The sequence below is a fragment of the Rhagoletis zephyria genome, unplaced genomic scaffold, assembly GCF_001687245.7.
Source record: "Rhagoletis zephyria isolate East Lansing unplaced genomic scaffold, Rhagoletis_zephyria_1.1 Rzeph_scaffold_01405, whole genome shotgun sequence".
NCBI classification, from domain to species: Eukaryota; Metazoa; Arthropoda; class Insecta; order Diptera; family Tephritidae; genus Rhagoletis; species Rhagoletis zephyria.
Window position 1 is genome coordinate 16,995 of NW_016158489.1, and position 20,674 is coordinate 37,668.

The 20,674-nt window shown below is 34.4% G+C and overlaps 1 protein-coding gene and 1 long non-coding RNA gene across 2 annotated transcripts; one reads left to right on the forward strand and one right to left on the reverse strand.

Annotated features, from left to right (window-relative positions):
* The first annotated feature begins 511 nt into the window (after positions 1-511).
* LOC108363908 (uncharacterized) lies at positions 512-11,163 on the forward strand. The gene is made up of 3 exons (XR_001847671.1): positions 512-522; positions 10,577-10,693; positions 11,153-11,163. It is a non-coding gene; the product is annotated as an uncharacterized LOC108363908 (long non-coding RNA).
* A 5,080-nt stretch (positions 11,164-16,243) lies between these two features.
* On the reverse strand, positions 16,244-17,171 carry Eglp1 (Entomoglyceroporin 1). The gene is made up of 2 exons (XM_017617436.1): positions 16,668-17,171; positions 16,244-16,579 (listed from the first exon to the last, which is right to left on the reverse strand). The coding sequence occupies exons 1-2, from the start codon at positions 17,169-17,171 to the stop codon at positions 16,397-16,399; spliced, it is 687 nt and encodes a 228-aa protein (XP_017472925.1). The 3' UTR covers positions 16,244-16,396.
* Between the last annotated feature and the right edge of the window lie 3,503 nt (positions 17,172-20,674).

Sequence of the window (20,674 nt, forward strand, 5' to 3'; positions counted from 1 at the left end):
ACGAATCAGCAGCAGCAGCACATACATATGTACTTTTGCCGATCCAAATAATGAGAACTGGATTTAAGAGTAATTTTTGTACCTTAAATTACAAAGCACAATGAAGCTAGTACTTCTTCATACCACACTCACCTTCATCTTTGCCCTTCGTCATATCCATTACTTGCAAGTGAATGATATTACTTAGATAATCACCAACGTGATTCATTAACTCCAATGTATACATTTTTGGTTTTTGTATAAATTTTATCATTGAATATGTAGATTGCAAACAAGTTGAATAAACAAAAATTAAAAACACAACTAGTAGATCAAACTTTTAACGCATTCACAGTTTTTTTAGAGTGGCTTCATTAGCACTAAGTATGTGTGTGTTTGGTTGACTATAAATATATAAATATATATATATGTATACATATATTTTTATGACTTTTAACACTTGTGTTCATTTAAGAACATTTGCTATTTTCCAAAAATACGCATTACATTCATAACATTTCAACTAATGTCACTTTTAGTGCTGTTTCGCCATTTTCACGTTTGTCATTTACAGCAAATCCACGTCAACCGAACTCAATGTAAACTTTTACGCTGGAATTGTCGCGGTTTCTCGGTGTTTAGGTATTTTCGTGCGTTTCGTTACAATCCACTGCACGTCTCCAGTAACTAACTGTACGCGAATGACTTTATAACACCGTACTCTATTAGCGCTTTGAGTAAGGTGGTTTTATCTAGACGACAGCACGTATACAACGATATCAGACGTATCTACTAGTCGATGGAACGTCGCACAGTGTAATGAGTACACCAAAAATTAGTTAATCTTTCGGAGTTCGGAAACTAAGCATTTGAATAAGTAAGAAGTATTGAGATGTTGTTGCTAGAGAAAAAATGTCCTTACTTTTCTTGCCGGAATTTAAGGGAGTGCCCACGGGAAGCAGCTCATACGCACTTAAATATGTATATACACTCAGAAAAAGTCAGCCAAATATATTCCTCTCAACACATGATTGGGTAACTATAAACAAATAATGTAACTATAACCAAATCATTTGTTCAGAAAAACATATTTAGTTGGCGTAACTAAACTCTTTTCTCAGTGTAGTTTTGACAACTTTTCTTTTGCTTGTTCAATGTTTATCAATTTTTTATAAAAGTATAGCTCACTCTCTTACAAAAACTACATATATAAAAACTTCAATCTTTGTGCAAAAATTAAAAAAAAAAATTTAGAAAAATTTACTAACTTTTTATTCATAGGTATGCGGTTTTATAGCCCAATTAATTTGAGTATGATACAGGCAAATTTTGAAGTTGCTAAAGATTCGCGTGGATTTTTGCCAATTTTTGTGGTTGAAGGTGCTCGGCATTTCCCTCCATATAAAAAACAAACTTTCGAGCTACTTTGTATGGAAGAAAAAAGCAGTCATTACGGGGAAAATTCAAACTTCTGCCATGATTAAGTTGGGGTCCGAAGGATCTGAATTAGCAATTAAGTTTTACCAAAAGCGGCCGCTGGGTACGCTTGGTTGCAATAGAACATGAAGAAACATTGTTGAGAAACATTGTTTGTACTATTCTTATATGTTCCAGCATGGCAGAAGTACGGCTTGAGAACGACGAATAAGCCTCGGTAACTGTCAGTTTATCGACAATTTCGACCAAAATAGTTACAATATACTGCTTTTTCTTTTGAAAATTGGGAGGGTCAAACGTCATTTTTGGTATATAGTTTGTTCGCCATTTTTGCATAGAATTAAACGTAAAATTTGAATTTGCTATACTTATACTATCTTCGAAAATTTTGCTAAAACAAATTACTCCGCCCTAATGTACATATCTACATATAACGTCGCGGAAGCTAAAGCTTAGAAATCTGTAATTGATATACAAATGTACATCAAGTTTTCCAATAATAAATAAGGCCGTTTCACAATCATTAGTTAACTAATAGGTTAATGTTAACCAGCCAATTTTCATTTCACAGCATCAATTTGACTAATGGTTGACTGATAGTTAGCAAATATACACCCATTAGTTAGCCAATAGTTGAAAACAGCGGATTTTCTATTAATTAACTATTGACCTCCAAACCGACTCATAGTAGTATAAAGCTATCTGCGGCGAATAACATCACAACTAAATTTCATTATAATTACAAAGGTTTCATGACACTGTGCCACGCTCTACTGCTCTCATTAAGCAACTACTCAAGTGCTTTTCTGTTATCAGTAATTGAGCGCGTACCGAAATGCTTACAGCCAATTTTGAATGTACATACATATGTGTGTAAATACATATAAACACATATTCTACAATACATTAGGGATGTTAATTTTTCCGTTTTTATCGATCCCGGGATCCCTTGATTAGTCCCGGGATTTAGATATACATTACTTTTCAACAACTTAAATCGAAAAATTGCTTCTGGGTTGAAACCTACTTTCATATTTAAAGTGGCGCTTTTATTTTTTTTCTCTGACGTCAGGTCTTATTTAAAGGACTTTTTAATTTCAAAGATATGATTAATTCCGAAAATTCAATGCAATGTAGAATAAAAATATTGGCACCAAATGAAAGAGGAAATTTCTTTAGAATCTAAATAATTAAATTTTTTTTGAATTCACAAGGACGAATAGGTAATTTTTTAAGCTGATAAAGTTAGAAGGACGAAATTCGAGGATGTTATCGAGTTTATATAAGTCTTTAAAATATATAATTAAAAAAAAATACTGCGAAATTTCAAGGATAAAATTTCAAAAGGACATTTTCAATACTTACCAGTCCTTATGCACCAAAACATTGAATCTGATTTAAATCTACAGAATTTCGTCTTTAATTTGATACCCATATTTCTTCTCTAAGCATATCATTTTTGGATTACTGACGTCAGATTGAAAAACTAAGAAAGCAATTTTAATATATTTGGACCATGGGCTAATATATTGATTTTTGTGTGTAAAATTTACTATCGCACGGTGTTATATGTTAATTATTAAATAAAAAAAGAAATGTAGCCAATACTGGTCAAGAAAAGGAGTTTCTATTATTGCCATCAGTGCAAATTACAAATCCCGAAAATCCCGGTATTATTTGCCAAGAACCTAAAAAAGGCCGGGATCCCGGGATTAAAATTCCTAGTATATACATACATGTGTATGTTGTACTCTCATTTAAAGGTAAGAATTTACGCGAAATATTCATCTAAGTTTTCACTTCAATGTATACATGTGTCTACAGGTATTTTAATGTATAAAGCTTATACTATTACAGTAAGTACTTATACACTTTGTGATGGTATCTAAAAAATTTAAAACTACAATGCTGTTTACTTGTATTTTTTAAATCGTGTGATGGCGTGCTTCCGTTTTTGCACATAATAAGTAATAGATTGGCGCTTACACAATAGGGCTGTTCGGTTCGTACAGGGTAGGGGTGTAGTGAGTTAAAGTCTCAAAAAAAGTGCACAAAATCCTGAACAGCCGTAATATGTTAGTGTTGCGCCGAGCTTCTCCTCCGATTTATGGCGTGGGGCTTGCTGTTGTCACACAAAGGCGAGCAAAATTTACGCCGACTCCGAACGGCGATTGTATTTTTATGAGAAGCTTTTTTTCATGGCAAAAATACACTCGGAGCTTTGCCATCGCCTTCCGAGGGGTGACCGCTATTAGAAAACTTTTCATTTGCTTTTATTTTTGATGTTAGGCGGATACTGCATATATTTTTTAATTAAGGCAATACTGGCACATTTACATAAATTTATATAAAAAATTTCATAAGTACAGCTACTTTTTTAAAATACTGTATTCGTTTTTGAGGGAGGCATGGGATTGGTAACTTTTAAAATATTGTTTATTATCTATAGATATATTTAAGATACACACCAACAAATTGAGGTTTATACTTAAACTCGTTTGCTAGAAGAACGTCATAAGTCAAAAATCAAGGGAGAGCAAAGGCTTTCAAGTTTTTTTTTTTTAGGTTACCCTAAAAATAAATAACAAAAAAAAAAACGGTGGCGTGCAATAATGTCAATGGAATTAATGTCAATCACATAAACACACAGGCCAAAAGTGAAATAATGTCAATTGGCATTAAGTCAATTTGGAATTGACTCACCCTCTAAACGTGAAGTATGTAATGCTATAAAAATAAATTTTGGTATTTAGACTTACATTCAACAAAATGAAAATGTGTTAATTTCACCATTAAATACTTGGTTTATAAGAGTTGTATGTAAGTATGCTTAAACAGGGATCACACGATTTGTACAGATTTTTACATTTTGGTAGTTAGAGAGTGGTGTGTGCAGAAATTTTTATCGAGAATCAGTTCAGCTCAACAAAAACTTTCCTGATGTAGCCAAGGCTTATGCTTAGCTTTGTTGAGTGCTGTAAGAGCTGAATAATAGAAACGCCAATAAAATTCTTTACATTTATTTACACACAGGGAATTTTATTCGTGTAAACTTTATACATGCATACGCATGTATGTATATATTTACGTAGTATTTTATCTTTATGACTTATCTTGTAAGATAGGGGTTTGTTTGTCTTTAGAAATACATATGTATGTATAAATACTTACATTTGTATAACAGTTCGTTTACAACTTTACTTGGAAAATTGATAATAAATATTATTGATAAGGGGATTATTGTGAAATTAGCCGATAGTGATGGCATGATGACAAAAACATCAACCTGATAGCTTTACATTAATGCATTAATGTTAAACGATTCGGTACATCAGACCGTATCACGATTATGGGCGGAAAAAAGTTCAATTTGTTTCAAGTGATTTTTAACACTCACTATGAGAGTATTTCAGGAGAGCCAATTTTTTCGGCCCCCTGTAAAAGCAGCCGTTTTCAGAAAAATCACTATAACTTCTTAGTTTGTTGTGATAGGATAGTAGTCATATAAAACCCCGAATCGGCTGTTTTTACAGCGTGTCGAAAAAAAAAAATGTTGCACTCCTGAAATACTCTCATAGTGAGTGTTTAAAATAGCTTGGAACAAACTGAGCTTAATTGGGTTATACGGTCTACCGTGCATATCACGTATGAAACTTTGAAACGAAATCATTAATGCACTGAATGTGTGTATATATTTACATTGGGGTGGTCCAAAATTACACCGGAAAATTAATTTTTAGAATTTCTCTTGCTGCCACTTACCATAACGTCGGACCCGTATTTTTTATTTCGAAGCCGGTTAATATTTTATCGTGCCGCCGAAACTCTGAAGTTTTCCATATAAGTATTACGCACGGGGAAAAAATATTTTCGTAATTTGTTATAAAATCATTAAAAAGATTTTTTTATCGAGAAAATGCGGCTTTATATATGTATATTAAACAGGAACCGTAACAGTTAAAACTTTTATTAAAAGAATCGGTCTTTAACAATTATATTCTGACTTTTATTTAATTACTCTTTAAATAACCTTTATTTCTGATTATTATTTTATAAATCGAAAATAACAATTATTTTTTATTTTTATATAAATAATCTAAAAATAGCAGTTATTTGTGATTTTTAGATTATGTGTCTTAGATAACAGTTATCGAACACTATTATTTATAAAAGTCATAAATAAAAATCAGTCACTGACTTTTATTTTTTAAATCATACTTATAAAAGCCATTTGTATAAGGGGTAGTAAAATTTCGTTTCGCAACACCGTCTTAATGAAAAAAATAATAGTCGATGACTGATTTATATTGATGACTTTTAAAAGTAAAAGTCACTGAATGATTTTTATTTTGATGACTTTTATAAATAAAAGTCTTCAATAACTATTATCTAAGACATATAATATAAAAATCAAAAATAATTGTTATTTGGGATTTATAATATAAACATAAAAAATAATCGTTATTTTTTTTTTATTTTACATAAAAATTCCAAATAAAAATTTATTTTCAAATTTGAGCCTCGGTGAAAAAAGAAATCGATTGGTATGTATCACTTAGTTGCAGAACATTTCCTTCATAGTGAATTTTTCCATGGCAGTTTTCGTCAAAAACTGTTATGTTCGGTCCCTGATATCAATATACATATAATTGAGACACATAACAAAAATATTTCCCTTCAGAAATCTTTCAACAATAGAATTATTATGCAAATTTAACTCTAAAATTTTACAAACTATACATGGATGCTACAATAAATGAGCGAATGTAGAAGTGAGTTCGTCGTCACATAGAATATTTTGTCGCAGCAGGGGCTCTATTCCGGAACTGTGAGAAAATGTAGTGTACACCGAGTGCAAAACTCACAACCAAANTTTCAGCGAATGTAGAAGTGAGTTCGTCGTCACATAGAATATTTTGTCGGAGCAGGGGCTCTATTCTGTAACTGTGAGAAAATGTAGTGTACACCGAGTGCAAAACTCACAACCAAAAACTCACTGACTAAAATTTTCAGTGAGTTTTTCGGAAGAGAAGTGTACACAATTTTGACAGTTAAAACTCATTCTCATACATGCTGAATCGCAAAATGAGGAAGTGTACACAATTTTGATAGCTAAAACTCATTCTCACTCTTCCTGAATCGCAAAATGAAGAGTGCACACAATTTTCAGTGTACACTTGGAAACTCACAGTTACAGAATAGAGCCCCAGCCCTCGTAGTACTACGACAGCCGTAATCAGAAATGCTGTAACATAAACAACTTTCCAACCATAAATTCCATATTATACATCGTGACAGATCAATTACAACAGAAGCAACAGCAAAATGAATGCATAAATTAATCAACGGGAATAGCGTAGACTATAAAGCTAGGCGACAGCCATAAAATGACATACCAATCGAAACAAATTTAGACACAACACCCACGCGACAGTCACATCGGCAGCAAAAACCCCAGCATGGTTTTTAAAATATTTGAATTGCTTTCAATGTACAACCACCTGGAATGAAAACAAATTTGTAATAAATTCCCTTAACGCCTAATTGACTACTGGATGACTCTTCATTTTTTCGCTCGTTGTAAAAGTATTTTTAGCCAATTGCTGCTCGGCGGCCAGCGTACTCCATTGGTATATATTTGAGCAGCTCCAGAAAATGCAGTGAGGCAAATTTAGTAATTTAACTATGTATGTGCAGTGGGTGAAGAAAGTGATCGTGAACGGTGGCAAATGCAATGCAGCGGAGCTATAATAAACAAGTGGTTCCATAAATAAAAGCAGCGTCACCAGACAGCAGCACGCCGCCGCCAAAGAGGCACTGAACTAAAGTGAGTTGCGGTTGATGCTGGCAACGCCACGTTCTCGCTAGTGCTAGTGGGGTGCTGCGGTCGGCCAACCTTGCATTCAGCGGGCGGGCGAGCGGTAGGACGGCTGCCTTACTTCTAGCGACAAGGCAGTGAGATAGTAGTGTTGGCGCGACTGGCTATATTATACTGACCCACATTTTGCTACATTATTGATGGCAGTTACTCGTTGCAATGGGGAAAACTGCAATTTTATAATATGTAAAAACAACAACAACAACAGCATGTGTATAAAAAGTTGTAGAATTAATGTATGACTTTTATCAATATTTATTTAAAGTAACAGCTGAAGCTGAAACTCGTTGTGGTGAGTATTCAGCGTAGACAGAAGCGAGTATGTACCTACTTACACCTGCTTTTAGTTGTGCTGCTATGGATGTAAATAAACTGAAGATGAAATTAGTTTTCTCTGAGAGAAAGTGAAACTCGAATAGTTAGAAGAAGTTATGATACAAGTAGAGGCAAGAATTTTTAACTAATCATATATCTACATAAATATGAATCAGCAGAATTAATAGCTACTAAATTAACTTCGTCGTCTATCGTTTGGAACATAAACGCAGCATATTCACTTTAGACGCAATCCGCTGTTATTTGGAAGTGACGGGGGCATTACCAGCAGCCATTTTGAACTGACCGTACAAATGGCAGTTAATACCTGAGATTTTCTTCTTTCGAAAACGTGCATTTTCCGGAACCAGTTATTTCCGACTTTTTCCAAAAAAGTTCGTAGACGTCGCCCTAATCGGTAATCTTGCTCGAATAGATTTATGCCACTTTTAAATCGTTACCTTTTCCCAGACAAGATTTAACGTAAACAGATGACCGCCCTTTTTGAAAGTTTGACTTTTCTAAGCTAAATTTATTCAGAACTTTTCGACTTAAAAAACAGTTTGGAATTGAATTGTAAACATTATCGTGCTATGACTTACTGCGACTTTCGCACATGGCCCTCTTTCACCTACGGACAAAATCCACGTGGACAGTTGTCAAATATTTCTAATTCTCCAAAAACAGAGGGCAAATTCCCCAAAGTGGGGGAGAAAAATATGTCGCAGAAATGCCCCGCAAAATAATCGTAGAAATTTAAACAAGTTTCAACTTTTCAAATAAAAATCATTTTTTATCCCTCGAGCCGAGCACTTTTTTCCACATTTTTACTGCAAACATTTTGATCGATGGTTAAAATTTTTAAAAATTGTATGGGTTTTTTAGGTACATAATTGAATTATTTGGTCTTTGCTCTCTCATGTTGGAAATTCAAATTTGTTTATAATTTCATACCTTTTCTGGGGCAAACCGTAGTTCAATATGCATCAATTGAGGAAAAATCGAATGTCTATTCTCGAATTTTTTGAATCGATTCACGGATCAAATCGACAAAAGATCGAGTAGGACCTATTCAAAAGAAGCACAACTAAAAAAAAACCTTTGTCGACATTTTTGTATAAAGTAATTTGTAGGATTTATCATCAATTAATGCAAACATTTTTTTTTTCAGGATTAATAGTTTCCAAAATATTGCAGTTTTTGTATTTCTGCAAACTACCGTTTAGTGGGAGGTAGGTCCATCAATTTTGCCCATCCTCATATCTCAATTTTTACTCGAGCTATTGTGTGCACAGACAGACGGACGAACAAACATATACATATGTATGTATTTCTCGATTCCGTTAGGCTGTTACAAACAACCATTATGCGAAAAAAGTTAATATACAAATATAAAAAGCACCAAGACGCCCAACTATCACTCATCCACCAATTAGTATAAATATTTATAACAAAAGACAATGTAATTCAGATAAACAAATTTCAGTTTCTAGAGCATCAGCTTTGAAAAAGCAGCTTGAAAACAATATAAAAATTGTTTCTCGAAATTGGCCAGCTAAAGCGAGTAATACTTAAGCAATATAAATTAGAGATGAAACAATAAGACAAACGGCAAGCCTAGATAGTAATTTTAGAAGTGTCGTAAAACTTTAAACCCTTCCTCAATGCATGACCACAATGAAGTGTTTAACCAAAAAGAAATACAAAACAAAGTAACGTCGAAGCCATGTTAAAACAATAACCTGCTGTCAATGGGAAGGTCAACGAAGAAGAGTCTAGGCTCCACCATACCTTATTTACACATTCTATGGAAAGTAAACATGATAAAAACAATCGTACTACTCTGATATACTGAGCCATGGAAAAAGGGAATGTCATAGCTCACAAAGAAATAGGCGCCAAAGCACAAATAAAAAGTTTAAGTGAAAATTAAAACCTCTTCAAAGATTTTTGGCTTAATATTGTCCCAAATATGGTGCTTAATACATAGCTATATATGTATATTTAGGAGTTATACTATGGCATTTTGACCAAAAAGACATTAAGAAAGGGGAGAGAATTGAATGCAAAACGCAAACAATACCATAAAAAGTCGAACCGTTAAGTGTCGAAGCTGTAGAAGCTGAATCAGTGCAGAAAGCAATCATTGAAAGCAAACAGAATAGAATTGTCAAAAAATGTCAAACCGAGTGAAAGGAATTATGCTTCAAGCCTAGAAAAGAAAAATTAGTTTATTTTTGGTTTGTTTTTATGTGTTTTTTGTGTTAATACGGCGTTAGACGATTGTATTTTGGAAGTAGAATATTAAGGTCTTTTTCAATTTATATACAAGTTGAGAACAAAACTAATATACCACATTCCTATATACATAGCTATACAGTGGTGGAAGAAATAATAGAAATTCGATATTTATATACAAGTTGAGAAAAAAATCAAATAAAAACAAGTAAGAAAGTCTAAGTTCGGGCGGAGCCGAACATTAAATACCCGGCGCAAGTATTAAATATATGTTTTCCACCTTTCCAAAAGCTACCGCTACATGATAAGCCGGGGTGTATAAATTTTAAGTAAATTGGCGCCCTTAAATTTCGAAATATTGAAATTTCAAGCATTTCTGAAATTTACCGTTATATGAAAAGCGGCCGTAATTTTATTCCGATTTCAACAATTTTCAATGGTTTACTTTTATGTGGCAAGCACAATTACCGTACTGAGTTTGGTACAAGTTGGTACAACGGTTACCGAGATACCTATATGTGATCATAAGTGGGCGGTGCCACTCCCATTTTCCAAAATTTTACCATAAGCGTATTTCTTTGTTAAGAATTGTTGCAATCATCAATTTTGAAAAAAATAGCTTTATTTTCTGATTTATCGAGGATTTCGTATATTTCTAAATTACCGTTATATGGGATGTGGGCGTGGTTATTGTCCGATTNGAAGAAATAATATAAATTCGATGTTTAGTATTTTTTTTATAAAAGTCTAGCGGGTTATATAACAAGCACCATATAAAGCCACATTTCAAACTTTGTACAAAAATTCAACACATTTTACCACATTTCCCCAAAAATTTCAAACTTTGTATTCAGAAATTTTAGAAAAATCTGAAGTATACAGTTTTATAGCCCATTAAATTTTAGTAGAATAAAGTGCAAGTTTTAAGACGCTACAAAATCGTGTTAATTTTTAATATTTTTTTTTTGCTGACGCTGCTAGGCATTTTCTTCCATATTAAGTATGCTGCATTGTCGAGCAAAACTTCTAAAAAAAATATTAAAAATCCGCGCGATTTTCTAGTGTCAATTTTCATCATTTTCTTCTATATAATGCATGAACAAAATCTATTTCTATTTGGAAAAAAATTGCATCACCCAAGACACAAAAAAAAAATTCTAAAAATCAACGATATTTTGTAGCGACTTCGAACTTTCACTTTATTGTACTAAAATTTAATGGGCTATAAAACTTAATATAACAAATCTTGAAATTCTGAATAAAAAGTGTGATAAAAGTTTTACTTTTTTTCTAACTATACCAAAGTTAGAAACTTTGACTTTTATGGATTTTTCTACATAAACTATATTTGTATTATAAATTAATGAAATTTAAATAAAACAAAATATTTTCAAAATATGGAAACAAATTTACAGTACGATTTTGACTCACACCAACTGTATGTACATATGTTTGAGGTTACAAGACATTTTTTAATTTCACTGCGGAAACGTTTCATTTACATAAACGTCGGATATGCACAATAACACAAAATATTTTTTAAGCGCACTTATACGTTTAAATAATTAATCATTTATTTAAATTTTGCACTTATGATTTTATTAGTTTGCATATTTTTGCTACACAAAAACCAAATATAATAACAAATTCACCTACATATGTATGTACATATAGTGTATGTATGTACATTACGGTGGTCCGAAATAAGTGAAGCCCCAGGGGTGCCCTGGGTTTTATATCAAAAAAATATATCCCTAGTTTTTATTTTGCAAACAAAAAATATTTAAAGGTCGCTCAAAGCGCTAAAATTTTTCCATGTATTTTATATAGGAAAAACACTTTTCGTAGAAATGGTATGGAATTCTTGAAAATTAATATTTTTTATCGGAAAAATCTGGTCCTCTTCAGTATACTTCCAATAACAACACCCAATTGTTTATTTAACCATTTTTTAATACTAAGTACCTTTATTTATCCCCGTATCGCTTTTTCTGAAATTTTCTAGGAGTTTTTGCGTACTAAGTACCTATAAAATATAGTTACTATGAAGAAATGGTTCAAAAAATAATTGGATATTATTATTGAGAATCTCCTGAAGAAAAGCAGAAATATTGATTTTTGGAAGATATTGATTTTCAAGAATTTTATACCATTTCTACGAAAAGTTGTTTTTCCCCATATAAAGTACATGGAAAACTTTGAGCGCTTTGAGGAACCTCTAAATATTTTTTGATTTCAAAATAAAAAATTCTGGTATTATTTTTTTTTGGGTATAAAACAATCCTAGGGGGTGAGGGCATAAAAATTCCGACTTTACTTTTTCATATGCATCTTTGGACCACCCTAACGTACTACATATGTATTTATTAATTGGAGCTTTACAATTACATTTTCCAAGTACGAATTACTTATATGAATGCTCACATTTCAACGTAAAACAAGCTCACAAAACAATGGAAATACAGATATTTATTTTAATATACATAGATATATAGTACATACGTATCTACATACCGTAAATATTCCAGCCACAGACAACTGNCATACATACATAGTACATACGTATCTACATACCGTAAATATTCCAGCCACAGACAACTGGCACAACCGCACAGCTGGTCAATCGCGCGTGGTTGCCCAACCCATTCGCTGGTGTGCTCGCCCAAGCCGAACGCATAAATAATAATAAAACATAATAATAATTGAGATATTCACTGGAAATGATGATGGACGACGCGACGATGACTACTACAAGCAATAATATTTCACACATACACGCCGCTTCAATGGAATAGGTACACATTTTTTCCTCAGATCGGAGCTTACATATACATATCTGGACTTGTGAGCATCGGAGAAGTTTATTTTTGATCTCATTTTGAACAATTTGACCACTTTCGAAGAAAAGTGGGGAAAATGGAGAAAAGCCCTNTTCCGACTTTACTTTTTCATATGCATCTTTGGACCACCCTAACGTACTACATATGTATTTATTAATTGGAGCTTTACAATTACATTTTCCAAGTACGAATTACTTATATGAATGCTCACATTTCAACGTAAAACAAGCTCACAAAACAATGGAAATACAGATATTTATTTTAATATACATAGATATATAGTACATACGTATCTACATACCGTAAATATTCCAGCCACAGACAACTGGCACAACCGCACAGCTGGTCAATCGCGCGTGGTTGCCCAACCCATTCGCTGGTGTGCTCGCCCAAGCCGAACGCATAAATAATAATAAAACATAATAATAATTGAGATATTCACTGGAAATGATGATGGACGACGCGACGATGACTACTACAAGCAATAATATTTCACACATACACGCCGCTTCAATGGAATAGGTACACATTTTTTCCTCAGATCGGAGCTTACATATACATATCTGGACTTGTGAGCATCGGAGAAGTTTATTTTTGATCTCATTTTGAACAATTTGACCACTTTCGAAGAAAAGTGGGGAAAATGGAGAAAAGCCCTTTAAAACTTAGGATATTATTCCACGATTTAACAAACTCCACGAAAATTCAATTAAAATCTACTATATAACACTTTTAGTATACATCCTTAATTCCAATGCATGGAAAAAACCTTATCAAGAAGACAATTCTACAGGCGCTTTAAAAAATCAAGGACACTTTGCAAAACATCCAATTCCAAACATTTTCAATCAAGTTTAGGTTCTGTGAATAGGACGAACGTTGAAAAAAATTACGATGTTGTACCGTTATCCTCATTTTTACAGCTCTTGTAGTGCGAGTCGGTGCGTAATTTTGCTGCAATATGCAAGAACAAGGTGCGAAAATATGCTACAAACGAAGCTTATCTGATACCCACAAGTCCAGATATAAGCTTGGATCTTTAAGAATAAATGTGTACTTATTCAAGTGAAACGGGGTGTATAAGTATATGTACATATTTATTTAATGGGGATGGGTTGGAAAATCTTATCAATTATTTTATATTGTTATTTTTCTTTAATACATTTTTAGACTGTAAATCGACGATATGACTCATCGCATCAAGCATAAATGCACTTGAGCTGTGCTTACTTACACGCAGCGCTAACAAGATAAAAAAATATCATGCAACGATATGATGACGCAGCGACAGGACGGTTTACGGAGTTCTAAATAAAATTTAAATACTTTTCGATATGTTTTCATATGTACAAATACATATATGTACTTATGTACATATTTATAAAAAATTTTCTGGCTAGGTGGATGGTTATTCAATTGCCTTATTTGCTCGGGTTTTGCCATGATCTTGACGTGATCTACGGCGCGTGTGGCGTTGCATTCATTATGCATGCATTAACTTTTGTTTTTATTATCTCATTTGCTTTGTTTTCTCCGCATTTTTTTAAGTCATTTAAAATTCCATAGGCGTTTACAGAAATCGCAAAACAAATAACACTCAAGTTCATTTTCAACGTCAGTTTGTTGCTTTTAACGTTTTTTATAGGCTGTCTTTACCAAGTCAACGTTTCGGTTGTTCAGTTTCCTGACTCATTGCTTTGCTACAGCGCTCTTACACGATATGTATTTGCATATGTAAATGCTAGCTAATTTACTGATACGTTCTAATATATGGTACATACGAGTAGATACAAAAAAGTAGTTAATATGTGCAAATACATATCGTGTAAGAGCGTTGTTATACATTGGTACATATGTACATGTTTCGCAATTTTTATACCCGAGCGCACTTGTGCACAAGGGTATATTAATTTTGTTCACATAACGGTTGTTTGTAACAGCCAAAACGAATCGAGATAGATATAGACAAATGTATACATAAATGATCAGNTACGTTTGTGATAAATTTTTGGAAAATGGGCGTGGCACCGCCCACTTATGATCACATATATGTATCTCAGTAACCGTTCTACCAATTTGTACCAAACTCGGTGTGGTTATTGTGCTTGCCACATATAAGCAAACCGTTGAAAATTATTGAAATCGGACTAAAATAACGGCCGCTTCTCATATAACGGTAAATTTCAGAACTGCTTGAAACTTCAAAATTTCGAAATCTAAGGACTCTAATTTACTCAAAATTGATACGCCCCGGCTTACCATATAGCCGTAGCTTTCGGTAAGGCGAAAAACATATATTTAATACGTGCGCCGGGTATTTAATGTTCGGCTCTGCCCGAACTTAGGCTTTCTTACTTGTTATTTTTCTTTTCTTTACTTTTTGGTTGTTTTTCTTTACATACAATTTGTTTTACAGGTAAATTTAAAAAATCAACGGTAACTTTTAGCCAGTTTGAACATGCACATTATCCAATGCTATCACCAGTGCACGGACTTCGAAAAAATTAAAAGTGGTAGATTTTACACACAAAAATTGGTAGAAATTGGTAGATTTTTTAAAAGAAAAATTATTACGATAGATTTTTTTAATATAAGATAAATGAAAGCGAATTCAGGTAAGGTAGTTTTATATGGGCAGATACATTTTCGCCTCGGCGATTCTTATTATTAAAATAATGTATTTGTTATAATTCTTATTGTCATTACGCGTAAAATTTGTTAGTGGCATTTTTGTTTTCCAACTTCTGCTATCACCTGATATGAATTCGACTTCGAATAAATTGTATTTTTTTATAAAACAACAAAAAACGTATACATAAAACTGGGCCCGAATGAAACACGATTCGAATCGAATGAAATAAAATGATAGTTGTTTGCTTTAAATATATTTTAAGTTGAAAAAGCAAACCTGCTACCAAATACCGTAATCTCAAAAAGAACTTTCTACATTGAAAAAAAAAAAACAATTACTCTGCACTACAAAATTGTTTGATTAAAATTAATTTTGAAATACTTGAAACGTATTGCAAATGAAAAATATTTCCACAAACAGCTGATAGAGATGCAATTTCACTTTTAAATTGGTCAGAGTTAACTTTACATATTTATTTTAGGTGTGTGGACGATGACAAAATATGTACTTGTTGGTAAAAATGGTAGAAAATAAAATACAGCTAAAAAGTTGGTAGATCTACCAATAAAATGGTAAAGTCCATGCACTGGCTATCACAGAATCCATCGTAGCTTCGATATTCGTGAAATCTACGAAAGTGCTATCACAGAATCCGAATGGCTACGAACGTAAATTCGAAACTCGTAGAGATACTCTACGACGAGTTTGTGCTGTCGGAAGAAAATTTAAAATCACTGAATGTTAAGAATATCTGGTTTTGTTTCTACAATCAATATTTTGTATAACCTGGCATCGTAAGAATCAGTTTGTGGTTCCAGCCATCTTTTGGGCTATTATATAGCTGTTTAATAAAAAAAAAAAAAAAAAACTATTAGAGTACCAATTACTCATAATTACATAACAATCAATGAATTTTAGTAACTTAATTAAACACTTCGATTTTTTATTGATCAAAAGTACTTATGAGAATTCGTAAAATTTCACCGACAATTTGAGTACGCGCGCAAAAGTTTACTTCAATATTAGCCTAGACTTCAGCGAATAATACCCGTGTATGGATTTACATATACCGACGATCTAACAGGCCTTACTACTATTAAAAAAGCTGCGCGGCGAAAATAATAACTTCCACAGTACTGGCGCAAATATTCCAGCCGAATATTGACTCGCCAAATACACCGCAGTATCATCGAATTTCTGATGGTAGGCTGCCGGTATTAACGTAATTGCTGGATTCATAGCGGCGCCAGTCCATTGACCCTGCATAAGTATAAAAGAGGAAATAATTCATGCATTAGTTCCGCGTTCCTAAATATTTATACGAAAACATCATCCAAACGTTACTTACACCAGCTAGCGAGCAAGCCGCTACCAATAGCCCGATACGCAAGGAAACTGAATCTAAATATGATGAATTCCGTGCATCCCAGAGCGCACACCAGCCAAAGATTAATGTTGTAGTCAGCACCAACTCAATGACGAAAGTTTGGTCCCACGATAAGCTACCATTTGGCTTCATCAGACACAAATCCTTATTAATAGCATCGGTGGGCAGCATGGTGGTCAGTAGAAAGTATCCAGTCAATGCACCAAGAAACTGTGCTAACATATACATCATAGCCATTCGAAGCGAAATGTAACGCATCATGTAACAAGCGACAGTGATGCAAGGATTCGCATGGCCACCAGATACGAAGCCGAAACAATGTATTATTATCATGACGACGAGTCCATATTGCAGTTTCGGCATTTCACTACCATCCGCACAGCCAAGACAACTGAGCGCGACCATCAATGCTGAGGCAAAGAATTCGCCCAAGTAACGCATTATCGTCATAAATTTAATAGCCATAATTTTTGGTTTTTTTCTAAATTTTAGCGAACTATGGTTGCAAGATATTAGCAAATTTAAATAGACTAAGATTTTGTTTTTACACTTTTTTTCAATTAATTGTTTAATTTGTTAGTTTTGTTTTTGAATTGAGCATTAAGTTTATTTAGACAATTTTTTAAAGTCAAAAATTCATTTTTTAACAGCAAAGGAAAAGCAAGAATTTATTTTTTAGATTTTTGTGCTATAGATAAAATGTTTCGCAACATTCTGTGTAATAAGTAGTTAAAAGTTGCCGTACAAAAGATATATATTTATTAGGCTTCGCGGCAATTCTGACAAACCATGGCTGGGCAGTACTAGGAGAACGGGTACAGTGAAGGTCTTTAGTTTTTAGTGAATATTCATAGGTAAGGTTATCTTAGATTCAGCAGATTAATTCACTTGCCAAAAGTAGTTAGTATCGCTGAAGGCTGTTGCCTTGTAAAGTTAAGTTTAAGCCTCCGTCAAGTCAACTGTGTCAGATTTAGTTTTGGTCCATGGTATTCGGAAGTATTCAGGCGGCTCAAAATGTATTAACGACAGAAAATATAAAGCACGAATTTTCGCCTTTGCTTAAGAACTAATGCTGAAAAACTGAACCGTAATGCTTAAGGCCTATAAATAATGCTTAAGGTCTAAAAGAACACACAGAGGCCATTAAGGTACATAGCGTTACGAGATAAACTACGACCACCTTAGGTTAGCTACGCACTGAGTATCAGAACCAATGTTGAAGAACATCGCAGTCCTTTTAGCAAATTGGGAACACCTTGGGAACACCTTGTTGTACTCTACCTTGGTGGGAGCTTCCAGGTTAGGCAGGAAGCCTGCTCCCAGTAGACTAATGCGCAGTCTGCTAAGGGCAGGACACTTGCAGAGGTTATGCTCCTCCCTTGTCTCGTCTTTCGCTTTGCATCTCCTGCTGATCTTATCATTGATAATAGCCAGTTTAAAGACCTGCGATGCCAGCAGACAATGACCTATTAGAATAACCACAAGTAGCATAGACCCGTTGGTACTCACGCCAGAAGGTTGGACATTCTACAATGAGAAAGACAGCGCTTTGTACGCCCTGACTTCGGAAATACTAGAGGGCTTTGAGTGTGGAGAGACAGTGCTGTGTTCCTTCCTTGACATCGAGGGCTCGTTCGACAATGCATCCCACATGGGAGTTGATAGGCCACTTGAGAGACGCAATGTTAAGCAGACGAATGGCTAGGTTGTTACATACCAGGATCGCTGAAGCCCACGTCGGTGGAATCATCATTCCATTACATACGTCAAAAGGGTGCACGCAAGGACGGAGGATATGGACGAACTCCTGCAGATACTCACTGATGAGGGCGTCCACTGACAAGAGTACGTGGCCGACGTAGTGATTATCGCCAGAGGTAAGTTCGCAAGTACCCTTTGCGACATCGTCCAAAGAGGAGTTAATAAACCTAGCAAAAAGGTGTTGTGCGGATGTAGGTTTGAATATCAATCGTTCTAAGACAGTATTGTCCCCTTCACCAAGAAAAGGGCTCTTCAATCTTGAATGTGGGCTCTCTGACCTTGGATGTGGGCGAAATATCTAGGATTTATCCTTGCCTCGAAAATCCTGTGGAGGACGCATGTTGAGGCTGCGACAGGCTACAAAGCGGACTCTTCTTAATTTTGGGAGCGATGGCTTTGGTAAAGGTAAGGTTTTATCATCCAGGAAGAGGGACAATCTGGGCTCCCAGCTCCTTGTAGTTATGCCACGCAGGGATGACACGCATAGAGTAGTAATTTTCAAAAGAAAGGTTCAAACATATAGCAATGCGACCAGGCAGGGCATCTATCATGCAGAGACACGTCCAAGCGACTAACACTAAAGTATTATACAGACGGCTCTAAAACTCCTGGGAGTCTTTCAAACGGAAGTCTATGCCATCAGTTTGTGTGCTGAGATTAACCTTCGTAGGAAGTATCGAAGTGAGAGGATCCTAAGATCAAATTTTCAGTGGTACTGAAGTGTTTAGAGACGCTTATTGCTCGGGCTGAGAATAATACTATCCAATTGCTATGGGCACCAGGGCACATAGAGTAGCCTCGACCCCGATAAGACGAAGCGCTCAGAAAGGAAAATACCAAACTAAGGTAACTTCGCTGGCTTAATACCACGGGATTTCGTCAATTCAAAAGCCTACTAGGAGGGTACAATCTAAAAAGATAGAGGTACTCATGGGCCTCCCTTAGGAGAAACTAAGGATAATTACAGGTATTTTGACGGGCCATTGCAGGTTACGAGCTCAAGGAGCGATTCCATCCCTACCCCGGGATCTATTCTGAAATGTATATAGTCTTTAGGAATGGCTGAGGTGTTGTGAAATAATGAGGGCAAAATATACCGCCTATCTATAGGCCTTCAATCATTGGTGATCAAGCTAAACTAACGGTAGGCCCAGAAAAGAATAGCGTAAATGTTTTGGCGAAGCTTGAGATCGTAAAATTGAGAAAAAATACCATTAAGAACTTCGCCATGTTTATTGTAGTAAGAAGGACTTATAATTGAGCCTTTAAGCAATGCGATTTGTTTCATTTTTTTCTTTCACTCTTATTCTATTTAATAAATTAAATCCGAAATTCCACAGCCAATAACCAGTGTAAGCACTCGTCGATTACCTGCTGAGCATAAGCAAAAATACATCTTCGTGTAGTACTTAAATACCAGAACGAAGAATTGCAAAACTAAATAAACAAAATATCTGCAAGAAAGAAGGGAAGAAGAGCGAAAACTCAGAAATGCCTAGATCAACTGAGAATAAATATATATGTATTTGTGTCGCAGTTAATGTAAGTCCTTTGCTGTCGTTTCCTTAACCTCAGACAACAATATCCTGTATGCGGAACGACAAGCCACTGCGGCAGAGCAGGTAGTCAAATAGTGATGGGAAATTTTCAGCTCGTTACATCCTGCAATTATGCAAACAATTACGAAAACGACCGCACATCGTTCAGCCATGCAGGGACAACGACCTGACACTTGTCGCGCACATTGCAACAACAAGGATTCTAGCAGCTGGCGATAAATGAATTTCATACCTTATATGTACTTAGAAAGTGTGAATGAACGTGGGGACATTCTGGTCAGCACCAGCTACGATATAATTTGCTATTTGAATTATGAAATTCAATTTTACGCTTAACTAAGTTACAATCGTAAATTGTGTTAGCTCGAAATATGGATGAGGATGGGGAAGTAACATGCATGGGGGTTTATAAAAAAGGTCACAGATTATCAATCTGATTATACAGTGACGGAAAAGTAAATAGGGACACGACATTTTAACAAATTTTGCCTATTTGTGTTTTGTTTATTTAATACTTATTACTTTTTTATAAAAGCATAACTGATTATCTAACAAAAACCATGTAAATTATGATTTCAAAACTTTGTGCAAAAATTATTAAAATTCTGCAAAATCTCAGCTAAATTTTCAACTTTTTAATCAAATTTT